At 39.7% G+C, this 15749-nt stretch overlaps 1 protein-coding gene across 2 annotated transcripts in view; it reads left to right on the plus strand.

The window, feature by feature from the left end:
• tmem62 (transmembrane protein 62) overlaps nucleotides 1-15749 on the plus strand; it is a 32580-nt gene that overhangs the window by 14459 nt on the left and 2372 nt on the right. The window contains exons 2-13 of one of the 2 annotated variants that reach the window (XM_036150590.1): nucleotides 5327-5553; nucleotides 7181-7292; nucleotides 7382-7519; nucleotides 8246-8291; nucleotides 8722-8863; nucleotides 10163-10287; nucleotides 10476-10598; nucleotides 10687-10842; nucleotides 11432-11591; nucleotides 11750-11948; nucleotides 12077-12172; nucleotides 14545-14663. In XM_036150590.1, coding sequence (XP_036006483.1) covers nucleotides 5350-5553; nucleotides 7181-7292; nucleotides 7382-7519; nucleotides 8246-8291; nucleotides 8722-8863; nucleotides 10163-10287; nucleotides 10476-10598; nucleotides 10687-10842; nucleotides 11432-11591; nucleotides 11750-11948; nucleotides 12077-12172; nucleotides 14545-14663 — 1620 coding nt within the window. In that variant the 5' untranslated portion in view covers nucleotides 5327-5349. Of the gene's footprint in view, nucleotides 1-5309; nucleotides 5554-7180; nucleotides 7293-7381; nucleotides 7520-8245; nucleotides 8292-8721; nucleotides 8864-10162; nucleotides 10288-10475; nucleotides 10599-10686; nucleotides 10843-11431; nucleotides 11592-11749; nucleotides 11949-12076; nucleotides 12173-14544; nucleotides 14664-15749 lie in introns of those variants that run through there. The other variant, XM_012871550.3, reaches the window with a different exon arrangement.

Consider the following 15749-nt stretch of genomic DNA (forward strand, 5'->3'; position numbering starts at 1 on the left):
TTTGATTTCCGCTATGAGAGGGATATTCCAGCTGTTACTGGGGTTTGACGGTGTACTGTATTCTGCTGTGGTTTGAGCTGGCTCATTTACTTGAGATTTAGCACTTTTTGGATATGTTGCCTTGGCCAAAAATGCCACCTCACCACTGCCAAAGGATGAGTGAAAAAAAAATACCCCCCCCCCCCCTCCTTTTTATTTTCTCCTCCAAATTCCAGTTTTATTGGTGGATGAGGGCTGGAGTTGCCAAACTGCTCACTATGTTTACCCTACAACACAAATCGCAGGAAAGTAGAAAAGTAGAGCGTTTTTAAACGCGCAAATCGAGCAGAGAGTGACAAAAGCGACGCAGACCATCAAATGCTTTGTTCCGTCTACATGAAACTACAGAAAAATCACCTTATCAGTTGATCTGTGTGGGGGTAGTTTACAATTATAGCTGCAAATCCAATCAATTTCCATGCAAACAACTGCCAATAATGTTGACATTTATGCCAGTGCCAGTTTAATCCAAAACCCACAATGCGACTTGATGTTTGTCATTTTTATTTATTTTTTGTTGTTTTTTTTTTTACTCACAGAAAACAGCTGTTTGTTTCTCAGGAATGTCAACAATAAGCCGGTCCCAGAAATACATCAGGACACCTTTTTTTTCTTCTTCTTCTTCTTCTTCGTACTCTGAACTGGAAACACATCAAACAATCCCGACGTGTGGTGGACTGGCAAAGAAACCCGATGAATGTGTTAAACCTTGCGATGAAAAGAGATGAATCACTATTTTATGCTGTTTTTATTTATTCATTTTGACTGTATAGTGATTTTTATTTTAAAATATTTCCTCGTGTTATTCACTGGCTCTGAAAAATGGGGGCGTATTTCAGCCCCCGCCTTGAGTTTGACTAAAAAAAAAAAAGCATCCCTTGTGTGTGAAAACCTGTTTCGTTCGTGTTGTTCAGAATGTGTGTGTGAAAGCGCTGAAAATCATTCGCACCTTCCTAGTTGCAATTGCCGGTCTGAAAACGGCACAGAAAAACGCTCATTAATTGCTTTGGATCTCTTTATATCAGGGGGTATTCAAAATGGAGTTTCATCCTGTGATGTTTGATATTGCCAAGATTACTGCAGAATTATGGTTTGTTGATGGCATAAGGCACATTCATAGGAAAATAGCTTCCAGGGACTAAGGGAATTAAAATATGTGCACCCTTGCTGGGTTCCATACCTTTTTTTTTTCCTGCACTCACACTAATATCTTCTATTTTTAAATTATTCTTTTATTGGGGCATTATTCTCCAACAATCCAGTGTACCTTTTCAAATCTGCATCATCTGTCCACATGGTGGCGGTGTTAGATTAATCTTTCTTATCTTATTTCCCTCTCTTGCTTTGATAAACCACCAAAAAATAAAAAAAATAGCCTTGACAGTATGGTGGCACCGTCTATAAATGTGGATATGCCTGCTTTGCACTGGTCACTGGCTGGACTTTTTGTGTTCGAACACTTGTGAATGAATGGATGGTCATTTTACACCTGACACATATTTTTCTTGTGACAACTCAACTTAGAACCACTATAACTATATTTTATTATCGGTTTATAGTGATGTGGAATAAAGAAATGTGCATTATGGTACCCTTTTTGTCCGTTTTTTTTTTTTTTTTTTTTTACCCAATCAAAACAGGCCTCAACTGTTCAAAGGCACATGACTGATGGATTAAGAAGCAGTGCTGGTATGAATCAAGTTTTATTGTGCCTTTGAAGCTACCTGCCAAATGAGCACAGACATGCTTACATTAGTAAAAACATGTATTTTCTAAACTGCCTTTTGGACCTCATGTATTACCACCAGTGGTGAAGACTGTAAAATGCGCTCGGCAGATTTTTGTATTGCAGTTGCCCCTATTTTCATGCAAAAGAAATTCAGAATAGATACTTTTTCCTTCTAAAATAGTCCCCAAGGTTGCAGTTCACAAAGATGGGGATCTCTGTACAGGTTCTCTACAGGACTGTCTCAGAAAATTAGAATATTGTGATAAAGTTCTTTATTTTCTGTAATGCAATTAAAAAACATGAAATGTCATACATTCTGGATTCATTACAAATCAACTGAAATATCACAAGCCTTTTATTATTTTAATATCGCTGATTATGGCGTACAGCTGAAGAAAACTCAAAAATCCTTTCTCAAAATATTAGAATATTTCCTCAGACCAAGTAAAAAAGAAAATTATAACGGCAAAACAAAATCAAACATTTGAAAATGTCCATTAATGCACTCAGTACTTGGTGGGGAATCCTTTTGCACAGATTACTGCATCAATGCGGCGTGGCATGGAGGCAATCAGCCTGTGGCATTGCTGAGGTGTTATGGATGCCCAGGATGCTTCAATAGCGGCCTTTAGCTCATTTGCATTGTTGGCTCTGGTGTCTTTCAGCTTCTTCTTCACAATACCCCACAAATTCTCTATGGGGTTCAGGTCAGGGGAATTGGCAGGCCAATCAAGGACAGTAATGCCATGGTCAGTACACCAGTTACTGTGAGAATCTCATGTCGTCTCTTAACCACTACCATACTTGTGATTTAGTTTACTGAACCAAGCTGAGTGTTTTTCAAGGCTCAGGAAACCCTGCAGTGTTTCGAGTTAATTAGACGATTCAAGTGATTAGTTGAATAGCCTACTAGTATACTTTTTCACGATATTCTAATATTTTGAGATAGGATATTTGGGTTTCTTAAGCTGTAAGACATAATCAGCGATATTAAAATAATAAAAGGCTTGCGATATTTCAGTTGATTTGTAATGAATCCAGAATGTATGACATTTCATGTTTTTTAATTGCATTACAGAAAATAAAGAACTTTATTACAATATTCTAATTTTCTGAGACAGTCCTGTAGATCTTCCACGAAAATTGTTTAAAGATATATCAATGTGCAATAACACATTGTGGAACTCCTTGTACTTTATTATTGATTTATTTATGCAAATTCAACTCTACAGATGGATTAATAAATAGCCAGTATGGAATGAGTTACAGTTGTTGGACATAAATCGATTTTATGCAGTTCTGCATTTTGAGCTTTTGCTTTACCAATCCACCCAAAGCTAAATATATTTGTTTTTACTGTGTTCCCAAAACACTCCTGTAAGATTTTTTTTTTATTTCATCGGATGTGACTCCTCATGACCTTTTGCATTAACCCAATATACTAACATTTGTTTTAATCTTAGAGGCTCCCATTATAATTTGTAATGCTGCAACTGGTGACGTTCTGAATGCTCCACAACATAAAAGAGCCTTTGATTGTTCAGCAACAAGTAGCTTCAAATTGGTGTCTGCTTCTGCCATATGACTAATACTGCTCATAATTTGGTGTTGAACACATAAGAGATTGATAAACATTTAATATTCATGCTCTATTTTCTACCCATTCCCTTCCTGCTAAACAATGTAATATTTATATTTTTACATTTTTGTCTTGACTTCTTTTAATATGTTGTTTCCAAGTAAGCTTTTCATCAAAATGCACACCTAAAAATCTAATAGCTGTAACCTGTTCCAAGATTTTGACCATACATTTTTAAGGATGTAGTTTTTGAATCCTTACAAAAACAGATAACCTGGGATTCTGTTATTGATCATTTAAAACCTAATTTATTGGACATGTTTCAACTTCATTAATTGCTCTCTGCATTTTATCCTGACAGAATTCTAGGTTACTGTTTTAAATCCACAACGCTCCATCATCTGCATATAAAGATTTACCAGTTCCTGGATCTACTTGATCAACTATATCATTAATCATTATCATGAATAATACAGGGCTGCATACACTACCTTGAGGAGTTACATTCTCCACATTATATTTTGTTGAATATTCTTTCCCCACTCTTCTATTGTTCTTTCAAATAAATTTTGCATATCCAATTATACAATTTTCTTTCCACCCCAAGTTTTTCCTGTTTTATCAATAAGCCTTCTTTCTGAAGAGTATTGTATTATTTTTCTTTATCAAAAATACTGCAATAACCAATTCCTTATTAGCTTGTGCTTTCCTTATTTCAGACTCAAGGCATAGAACATCCATTGTCTTTCTGCCTTTCCTGAATTCACTTTGACTTGGGGGAAAGAAGGTGATTAACTTCTAAATAATGAGATAACCTTTCAGTTACTATTCACTCCATTGTTTTATTCAATTGTGAAGTTAATACACTGGGATTGGGATCTCTCTCTCTCTCTCTCTCTCTCTCTATCTATATCTATCTATATATATATATATATATATATCTATATCTATCTATATATCTATATCTATATCTATATATATCTATATCTATATCTATATATATATATATATATATATATATATATATATATATATATATCTATATATATATATATATATATATATATATATATATACTGCAGTACTGTATGGTTAATTTGAACTTGTTTGAAGGCTTTTTCCTTTCTTTAATAACTTTTGGGGCTGAGAACCATGGAACCATGGAACATTCTTCTTAGCTGCACATCCTTTACTTTTAGAAATTGTTTTATCTTCTGCCAGTATGATTGTTGTGGTTTTATTTATGCTAAGTTCCTCAATATTTTTGACATTCTCTGACTTAATTTAATTTTCTTTATTAAATTGCCATTTTGATACTCTAAATAATTTCTCCTGAAGAACGCCCATCCCTATTTGAATTATTATTGGATAATGGCCATTTCCTCGGGACGTATTGTTTACTACCTTCCACTGTGCAACTCCTGCAATTTCATCTAATGTTATAGTCAAATCTATTGCAGCTTCTTTATTATTTGTGATATTATACGCTGCCCCATTCCCATAATTTATACAAACCAGTCTAGCACCGACGCCTTCATTCATTCTACAGCGGCTTGGCCGAGCCAGCCTCTACTTTGTAAACGACAGTCAAGCCAGCCCTCGCGCGGTTTTTGTAGGTCACGCGAACACCATGCATTACGGTAGTAATGCCTGAAACTACTTATCAAAATAAAAGCAGCATGTTTGACGTAAATTGGCTTTTTTTTTTTTTTTTTTTACATATATCGACTTGAGTGAGTTGATATAATTTTTACTGCTTTATGTATATTTTTTTATTCGGGTCTCCTGGTGAATATGGAAACATATATTTAGTTCACTCTCATTAGCTTCAATAAATACTAGAACAAAACTTTTCTTTGTTTTTCCGGGTGACCACTTTCACTTATAGATCACAGAACGCTTCCGCACCCGTGGCCCGCGATGACAGCCACAGAAACTGTCTGAGCTTTAGCTGTAGCCATGCAGCCAGCTACTACCACCCTTTTCTCGTCACTACAGGAGGATGCTGAAGCTGTTCGGTGCGCTGGTTGTCCTCGGACTGGCCCTGGCGTGCATCACCTCCTGGGTGCTGGATAGCTACGACACGGCTTGGCACCCTAAACGCAGCATTCGGCAGCCGGCTGTCAGCGGTGGAGATGATGGATCTAAGGGGAGCTCTCCACCATTTCCCGGCGACCAATTTAACAATATATTCTGGTTTGTACAGGTGGGCTATTAATTTTTTGTCTTTATTTATAGCTATTTATTCATGTTATATTTTCAAACGGCAGTCCCCGGGTTAGTGTAAACAAACCCATAATATGAACATGATGCATTGATTTGGCTCTGCGGGGCTAAAACGCGGCTTTGTTGGCCCTTTTCAATGATTGACAGAAAAGGGACCATTGACCACAGAAGTGTGCCAGATGAAAAGGTGATTCAGCAACACAGCCGGTTGTAGATGGACCTTGTGTTGTCATGGTGACATTACCTTTGAGGCAGACCCACCCAGACAGGATGTACAGAAATTGTTTTTTTAAGCAAGTAACAAGACACTCGATCATGCACAGCATACTTACAGGTTTTTATTTCCTTCAGCGGTTCCCAAACTTTTTTAGTGGCCGCGCATCCCACCCCCCAATGCTTCAGATTCCTCTCTCACTTTGTTCCTCTCCTGCATCACTAACTTTGTCCTTAGATGTCTCACCTGCAAGACAGTTTCCCCGATTTCAGCCAATTGCGCACATTTGCCAGGATAAATGAAGTAGTGGCCACCATAGACATAATATAATGTCTGTGCGCATATACAGCACAATGCATAGAAGATAACTTCCTCATCTTAAAATGAAGCGAAGAAGACTTTTTCTAAATTTTCATGGTTATATTTTTATTTATTTATTAAATTTACAGTTTTTGATTAAAATTTTTTATATTATTTTTTTTTTTTTTTTTACAAAAGGAATGTTTATTTATACGTCTCTATGGTGTGGGGAACACCACTCATCAGTGATTAGTCAGACCGCCATTACATTTTGCATCTCGCGCACCCCCTAGCGGCAGCTCACTTTGGGAATCCCTGCATTAGAGCCTGAAAAAGATAAAAGGTTGATATCGGAGTTCGAGGGCTCTTATATTAGTCTATAGCGAGTGATATGAGCCCTGTTACATAGATTAGTCCTTCCTTCATGAATCACGTGGAATTGAGGTCGTTTTGTGCAGTGCTTTTGAGGTTATATTTGCAGAAATGTGCGGTTTGATATTCCTAAGCAAAGGAGTGTGCAATCTAATATGCATTTTTTTGGTTTGGTTTTTTTTTTTTTTTACCCAAAATGGGTCAAGATTTATACTTTTAGAGTTTTCTGTTTTAATGCATTAAAGCTGTTCTGAAGATTACCCAGAATCCCTTTTAAAATTAATAACATACATATGGGTTCACATACAATGGTTTCTAGTGACTAGAATTTTCCAACATTGCCACACTTTTTTAACTATATAATATAAACAATAATATAAATGGCGTTTAGCAACTTGTAACCACAGTCAAGACAAACTCCAGTAACATTACATTTGTAGTTTTTTTTTCCCTGAGTTTATTATTGGTATTCACCATGAAACTGAGCTGTTTTCACTGTATTTTCAGGACAATACAAACAAACATTGAAAGCCATGTATCACCTCATAGTTATACAGCAACATAATAGTCTTATCACATAAGATAATTTCAAAATATATATATTGAAATTTGAGGTGTCAATGGGAAAAAACTTAGGATGTGAATACTTTTTCAAGGCACTCTGTATTCTAACACAGTTTTACATATTTGTTTTTATGCCTCTTCTTGTGTTCTATTCAAGGTGTCCGACATTCACATCAGTCGGTTTCACGACCCGAGACGAATACCAGACTTCGAGAAGTTCTGCACCGACACCGTTGAGGTGATCAAACCAGCTCTAGTGCTTGCTACAGGTAGAAAACATGGACCTATAGGCATGAACGGGCATAGGTTCTAACCGTGCAGTCTAAAAAGGCGACCCTTTGTTGTTGTTTTTGCTAAGGAGATCTGACAGACGCTAAAACGGAGAGTAAGGTGGGATCCCTCCAGCACGAGGTGGAATGGCAGGCCTACCACAACGTCCTGAAGAGGTCGCGAGTGATGGAGCGCACCAAGTGGATCGACATCCGTGGAAATCACGGTGGGTATGCCACTGTGAAATGACACCCTAAACTTGCTGATTTATTGGAAAGCTCCTCATATAGGGAGTTTCTCCTTAATCCAGAATTAAAGGAGCAATAAGCAAGAAAATCAACCTTGATCATTCAACAGGGATGGATGTAACATTCCCTATAAACATTCAGTGCTCTCCATCAACAATGTTTTAGTCAAGTTTGTCTTCTTTAAAACCTAGAGGTACTGTCCAGAACAACTTCGGTTCAGAGTGTAGCCTGTGTTTACTTCCTGGTTCCTGAGCCAATCATATGAGAGTTCCCAGGGTTCTCAAAGCAGAGTCCAGCATTTGGTATTTTATCCTGGCAAAAGAGCAGCAGCCTGCAAACATGGAAGCCAGTAAGAGAAACTGACCAGAAATAGTAGAGAATACAACATCGTATACCTGTCCTGTGGAAGTCAAACTTCAGTGGGGATTCACAGCAACAACGGACTGTTGAGTAAATGGCAGGGCTCCGTAAAAGGCATTGTGTATGTGTTGTTCCACTTTCAACCACTAGGTTGCATTGATACTTATTGTTCATTTAAGCTTTGCTGTTGCTCAGTCTGGGTCTTTCTCTGGATTGTCAGGAAACAGAGAATCCCCAGAGGAGAACGTGTCGCTACCTCTGTAGCATCATATAGTCGCCGTCACCCACAGTTCATTTATATCCTGCTCTTCGATCTTCTCACTCCGGTTTAATTTTGCTTGCAGATGCCTTCAACATAATGTCTTTGGACAGCGTCAACAATTATTACAGGTTAGTACATAATAATCACGCTTCCACTGAGCTGGACGTTGACCAGGAATTCAGCGGCATATTGATCGGTCTGTGTTGTGTATTCATTGCTCCTGAGACACGTCTAAGCTGACTAAAAGTTCACGAGGACTAAAATAGAACCTAGACCTACATGATCAGACCCGCTGTGTTGTCTTTTGACAGTTATTATGCTTTATGGTACCATGGCATCCTCTCTTAATGTTGATTTGTCTTCTGCCTCCCTGATAATCTGTAATATCCTGATTGTTTTATTTTTTTTCCTCTGTGAGACAAGGCTGATGAATTTCTTCCAAGTGCATTAAATTATCTCAGAGGTTCAGGCTCCAAACTAGTCGGCCTTACTGTCCTCCTGCTGCTGCTCACGTTGCCTGTTTTATTTAGTTGTTGATTTGTTTTTTTCTCTCCATAGAAAATACTCAGCCAATCAGAAAATAGGCTCTTTCCATTATGTTCACAATACCCCCTTCGGCAACTACTCGTTCGTCTGTGTGGATGCCACCCTGACTCCGGGACCCAAGAGACCGTACAACTTCTTTGGGATCCTCAATCAGGTGAGCTCAGCTTTTAAAAACATCTCCTAATTCTGGATTCAGTTTTTTATTTTTCATGCAAATGGAGCAGTTTTGTCATATCTTTAGGTCGGCCCGTTAAATCAGGTAATAGAGGTGTAATTGCAGACGTGTTCTCATCTTTCTTTCTCCATCCAATTGTATTAATTGAAATGGATTCAGCTTTGCAGAGCATGGTGGCGCTTTAACAAAAATGAAGCTTGATGAGTTTCTGTCACTGACTGAGCAATCCTCTCGGTTGAAAGCTCCACTATGGACTCACCTATTGTGTTGGATGTTATTTAAAAGAAAATTACACCATTTAACTCTTTTCTTTGTTCTATTTGAAAATGATCCGCATTGTGGAATAAAACTGTAAAATATGACTTTGTAGCTTTAAGGCAGCTTCTTGGCTCTTTAGATTAATGAATGGCTGACATTTGGTAACCACATCAGGGATTTAGTTAAAAAGCATGGATCAGGCGTTGTCTTTCCTTCACTACTGTTTCCATGAAGTACTCCCAGCTATTACTGGGCATTCAGACAAGATACCGGAGTCCCCTGCTCTAGTATCCCTATCCCCTAAAACCCTTTTTTAAAATTAGCCATGTGGGTTTTATTGGGATGTTATGTGAACAAGCAACACAAAAGGTTGTATAGTTGGGAAATGGAAGAAGGATTAAACAGGGTTTTACATTTTTTTTAATGATCTTAGATGTGGTTTGTGTTTGTGCTCGCCCCCCTTTACTTTGAAACCCCTTAAAAATCTATTTTAGTCAATATCATTCAGAAATAACAACTTGCCAAATTAACAAATATTAGGAATGCACCCATATCAAAACTTGGGTCGATGACGATGTCCAATATTTATGTTGCTCTCATGGCTGATAACTGATATTTACCATTATCATATAACATATTTTTCAGACCACAAGCGCACCAGGGAATAAAGTTTTAAAATAATCCACAGCTGACATTTTTGCAGGGGTGTATAAACTTTTCAGACCTACAGTGGAGCATCTTGGCTTAAAGCAAGCTGCTCATCCAGTATATCTTCAACGTTTAACAGCATTTTACTATTTAAAGCCTGGAAGGTTTGAAACCTAAAGTTTTCAGCCATGAAGATCAAAATCCTCTTAATTTAACTGTTTCCAGGCTGTGAGTAAGAGCTCGCAAAAAAAAAAAAAACCCTTTGTTAAAAAAGTAAACATGTTTACATTAGCAAGGCCATCATGTTTTTCTCCTCTTTCTCTTTTTTAATCTTTGAATACATTCTATCTAATTTCTGGATTTATCTGTTAGACTCAGATGGACTTGCTGAACACATTCAGAGCAGAGAGTATGACGACCAATCAGTCCATCTGGTTCGGCCACTACACCACCTCCACCATCGTCTCCCCGTCTCCAGGCGTGAGAGACATGATGAGGTATGAAGGTTAAACCGCTTTACAAGGAAGAATGAATGAAATGCGTGTTATTTCCTGCTGTCATGGTGCAAATATTCACCTGCCTGCTTTTACCTACCGGCTGAACTTATGCTGCAGTCTTATGAAATTGTAGCCCGAGGTTTCAGGCACAGATTCTCATTTGTCACGTATGGACTTTTATTGTTCAGAGCCGCCGTGGCCTATCTATGCGGCCACCTGCACACACTCGGCGGCCTGATGCCAGTCCTGCACAGCCGCCATCGGCTCGGCACTCTGGAGCTGGAGCTGGGAGACTGGATGGACAACCGCAGGTGTGTGAGACGGCGGCGTATTCCTAAAGGTGGTTTTTAACTCCTTAGTGGTTTTTGCTGAGAGGATTCCTCTGGCGTGTTCCCGCAGGTACAGGGTCCTGGCCTTTGACCACGACCTGCTGAGCTTCTCTGACCTTCAGTTTGAGCGGTGGCCCGCCGCGCTCATCACAAACCCTAAAGATGCACAGTACCTCCACCCAGGGGTGGAGCCGCTGGGCCGCATTCGGAGATCAACACATATTAGGTGCTTTTTTGTTTTTGTTTTGTTTTGCTGGGTTCCTCCACAGTCTGGAAAAGTCTTAAGCTTAATTTCAATGCTTTAAAAGTCTGGGGAAGTATGGAAAATGTTTGTGTTTCTATATTCTGTCGTAATGTATCCCATGTCCTTCCTTCCATCTGTGGGGAGTATGTCGTTTCGACACAAAAAATGTGAGAAGGAACCTTGAAAAGCATTGAAAAGTTACTCTTATCCATCCATCTGTCTATGCCTCCATTCATCCCTCCACCCATCCATCCGGCCGTCCGTCCATTTGTCTATCTGTCCAGCCGTTCCTTTATTTATCCATTCATCCCTTCCTGTCTTTGTTTATTTTCCCCTCCTCTGTCCATCCGTCCAACCATCCATCCGTCTTGGCTTCTGTTAGTCTAAGCATCCATCTGCCTGTCCGCCCCTCCTTTGAATCTGGAACATTGTGCAGTGTTGACATGAGTACTGTGTAGGAACCCTGCTGTGAGTGACCTTTCCTATGTGGTGCAATCACAGATGCTTTCTGATCATTTCCCAGCATTCAAATGGTCACATTTCCACTGATTGTGATTTCTGACACCTGAAGGATCTTGGCGTTCTCGGAGGCTCCCATCACTGCAGTCCACGTGAGCATAGATGGGGAGTCTTTGGGGACGGGCCGCCCCGCTGGAGGTCCCCTCTATGTTCTGCTGTGGGATCCGTCTCTGTACCTGGCTGGGCTGCACACAATCAAGGTCAAAGTGGAGGTCAGTGCTGCACCCCTCAGTAGTCTGATGCTTTAATATCTTTTCTAATGTTTTTCAGTAAACTAATCTTGATGAAGTTTAGTAGATGTGCGAGTTGCAATATGTTTTTTTGCTTTGATGCTTCTGACTCCATTTCCTTTTGCGTGTGACTGCATCAGGACTCAGCGGGCCGCTCAGTGGTGCGGGAGCAGCACTTCACGCTGGAGGACGGCCTCACTCCCAGTTTCAGCTTTGCGCAGTCCTTCATCCTGCTCACGGACCACTACATCCTGGGCCGGGCGCTCTTCATATTCACAGTGTTGCTGAACGTCGGCGTGCTTGTTGCCTTCAGGTTCCTTCGTCTTCCCTCAAGCAGAGGTGGGCTGCTGCAGACCATCGATCCTAATGTTGTTTTCCTGACAGAGCTGTAGACAGAAACATTGTTCTTAGTGAGTCTGATAATATGTAAAACAACGAGCTCAACCAATTTCCTCCTTGTTTTTCAGCACTTTCCTCTCAAATATGTATATCTCTCCACCTGATCAGTAAAATGGACATCTTCTACTACTCCCTGCTGCTCTTCAACCTGTGTACAGCTTTAGGTAGGTGACCTATTGGTCCTCGGTCCTTTGAACTGTCTCAATTACTGGATAAAGTATTCTTAAATGAACCATCTTGTTGATTTCACAATATTGTTTCACGTTTTTAAAATTAGAGGCTCCCACAGAAGACTGTTAACCTGATTTGGACCTAAAGTAGGGCTCTACGATTTTTTTTGCCAAAAATCAAAATTGCAATATATTTCCACTATAATTGCGATTGCGATTTAATTTAGACTCATCTCTGCATTAACCACAAGACACAAAAATGCCCTGTAAATAAAGATGTTTGTAAACAAGGACTATTTAATAAAATAAATTCTTATCCATTAATTGTCACATAGCCAGTAATGCAGACCTCTGCGATTTGGAAATTGTGTTTTTTTTAAATTGCGATTAAATTGCAAATGCGATCAGTTGTTCAGCCTAAGCTAAAGTTTATTTTTCTCCAACATATAAAAAGCTATGCAGATTTTTTTTTTTTTTACAGGTTCCTAACTGAAAGCAGTATGTGCTTCATCTAGCAGGATGTTCTTGCAAAAGAGATCTCTGATCTCTGAGTGTCTGGGTAAATAAAACATGGGAGAGTCATTATGACCAATTGCACTTTAATGTAAAAAAAAACAAAATAAAAGGAAAAAGACAAAATATTTATTACATTTGACCATTTTAGAGACTGTTTTAAAATTGTAGACGTTCCCTTTCGTGCATTTTCTTGGTTAGACTAGGTGTCAGCTTTAGCTTCCAGAAACGTCTAATCTGTATTTAAACAAAGAGAGATGCTGAGATGGTACTCAGCTGTAGGTAAGATATGTCATAAGCACTTCACAGAACTCAGCTGCAGAAAATCGCGACCATCCCTGTTTGTAAATTCTCACCATCAGGAGATTCAGGACCGCACACTTTGTTTAGATTATTTACCTGTAAAAGTACAGAAGACGATAATATTACTTTTCTAAGGCAAGTGCTGCACTTTGAGATGCCTCTTTCTTGGGGTGGACAATAGTTCAATATCAATATATATCGCAATATTTTTATTCAATAATGGTGAAATGACGTTTATGATATTTCAATATGCATCACAGTCTATAATTACAGCATTTGTCACTGACTGACATTCCCGGGTTTTATGTAGTTTAATGTGTTTTGTTGTTTAAAGCAAATATTTCTAAAATGTTATATTAGAGGAGATTTATAAACATGGCAAAATAACTGTACAGGCTTCTGTTGTTGGCATTCTTGGCAGTCTGTCTGAGGCTTTTATTATGTTTACATCGATATCGTAATTATATCGTATTGAATGAAATTAAGGACAATATTGTGAAATAAGTTTTGGCCATATCGTCCAGCCTAGTTTCTGGTTTCGTCATAATGAAACCACCAATGTGTGTCTTCAATGTATTAATGGAGACGTTTATGAGCCAGACCAACAAAAAGGTTTGTCTAATTGTTCAGTGGAAGAACAAGGATTCATGGCTTTCAAAAGATAAAAAAAATTGTCGGGGGGTTGTTAATGTATTTTGAAAGAGATTTGTCTATAGTTTTATATCGGTCTATCAGATTCAAAAAGCCATAGAAATTTGTAGTAGCAGTATCTATCTAATGCCCAAAAATACAATCCAGTGCATCTCAAAGTCCCCTAATTCTTTAAATACAGAACAGGTAGCTGTTTTGAAGGCATCGGAGGTTGAAGAACATTGGTTAACAAACAACTGAATAAAGATCAAGGAACATTGCACTGGAATGCTAAGCCCATTGTAAGATGTTAGAAGATCTGATAGTTTTATGTTTCTCAGTGTCTTTCCTCAGGATGTTTGGTTGGTAGCGGTGTTGCCCTGCAGCAAGAAGACTGAATCCTGGCTTTGGGTCTTTCTACATAGAGTTTGCATGTTCTCCCCTTTCTTGCTTTGGTTCTCTCCGGGTGCTCCAGCTTCCTCCTGTAGTCAGAAAGCACGACTGTTGGGTTAATGGGTTACTCTAAATGTGTGTGTGTGTGTGTGTGTGTGTGTGTGTGTGTACATGCTTGGTTTATCTGGTTTATCTGGGCGACGTGTCCACCTGCCTCTCGCCCAGTGGCCACTGGAGAGTGACCAGCCCCTACCACAACCCTGCAAGGTCAAGCAGGGATGGATGGAGGGACATTTAATGCTCACTAACACATATTCACTCTATGTGACAGTTGAGTGTAATCTTATATTTCCATCTTTTAAAAATAGATAGATTTATTTTCTCTTTAGAAGTCTAGAAGAACACACTTTCCTCTGCTCCCTTTTCCAGGCTTGGAAAATGCTCAACATTATAAAAGACCTTGCCCTCTCTCCAGTATTTCTCTGTAACTCAGTAAAATAATAAAATGTTAATGTGCCTTTTGTCAGGTCCATGGTTCATTGGAGAGCTGATAGACGGACACGGTGGCGCCTGCTTCGCCTTTGGCGTGCTCATTGATGGTCATTTCCTGGAAGGAAGCCGCACATATGTTTTTGGAGTCTTTCAAGTAAGCCTATTGATTTTTTTTATCACTTCTGCATCTCTCATACGTGTGGAAGCCTCATTGGGGGACATGTCCTTTTGACTTCATGTGTGCAACGTGTCGTTGAAAAGTCCATTTAAATATTTTATTTAGCAATATCCTTCAGCATCGAAGCCTCATGGCCGAAGTATAAAGATAACTCAAGCAGCTTCTTTTAGAAGAACATCTTATGCAATTATAATGTGACGAACGGCAACTCCCAGAATGCAATACAGTTTGGACTACAACCCATGTCCTGCGGCTCGGATTTCCCCTGAGATGATGGCCGCAGCAGATCTGTCATGGTTCAGTTTTGGTCTGGCTTTTTTCCCCTGTTATTTTTCAGTTTCTCCTCCTATCACTCACCTCACCCTCCACTCCTCAGCAATCAGTCACACCTGTTAGGCATTAATTATTCTGCATTCACTCCACCTGCCAGCCTCCCTACATAAGCCTCCCTCAGTCTTCTCTTCCCCGCCGGCTCGTCTTCAGTCTCTATCAACACCACGCCTGTCTAGTCCTGTTCTCATCAGTTTCCACTCACTCCACGTCTGTCAGCCTGGTTTGTTGCTGGATTTCCTGCCACCTCTGTGCTTCAAGTAAGGCCTCTGCCAGCTGCTGGACTTACTACAGCCCCAGGATCTCAACAACTGTCCCTGCTGCTCTGTTGCTGGACTGCCTGCTACCCTGTGCTCCAGGTTTGCTTTCTGCTCTGTTGCTGGACTGCCTGCTACCTCTGTGCTCCAGGTTTGCTTTCTGCTCTGTTGCTAAACTGCCTGCTACCCTGTGCTCCAGAAGCCAACTGTAGCTTCTCTCAGCCAGAGACAGTGTCGTCTTCTGCCACCCAGCACACCAGCGGACATCGCCCACCTCTCCGCTGAAATCCAGCCAGAGACCTTGTGAGCTGTGCACCATCAATCTTTCATTGGGAAGCGACCAACGCAAAGAGAAATCTCTTTTTTCTTTTATACCCTTAGAAATCTGATCTATCTCCCTCTCTCTGTGCTTCCTCCTCCGTTTTTTCAAGCTTCCCGCAGGTTTTTGTTGAGGCTTTGTGTGGGCTAGCAACCT

Source organism: Fundulus heteroclitus, chromosome 19 (genome assembly GCF_011125445.2).
Source record: "Fundulus heteroclitus isolate FHET01 chromosome 19, MU-UCD_Fhet_4.1, whole genome shotgun sequence".
Taxonomy (NCBI): Eukaryota; Metazoa; Chordata; class Actinopteri; order Cyprinodontiformes; family Fundulidae; genus Fundulus; species Fundulus heteroclitus.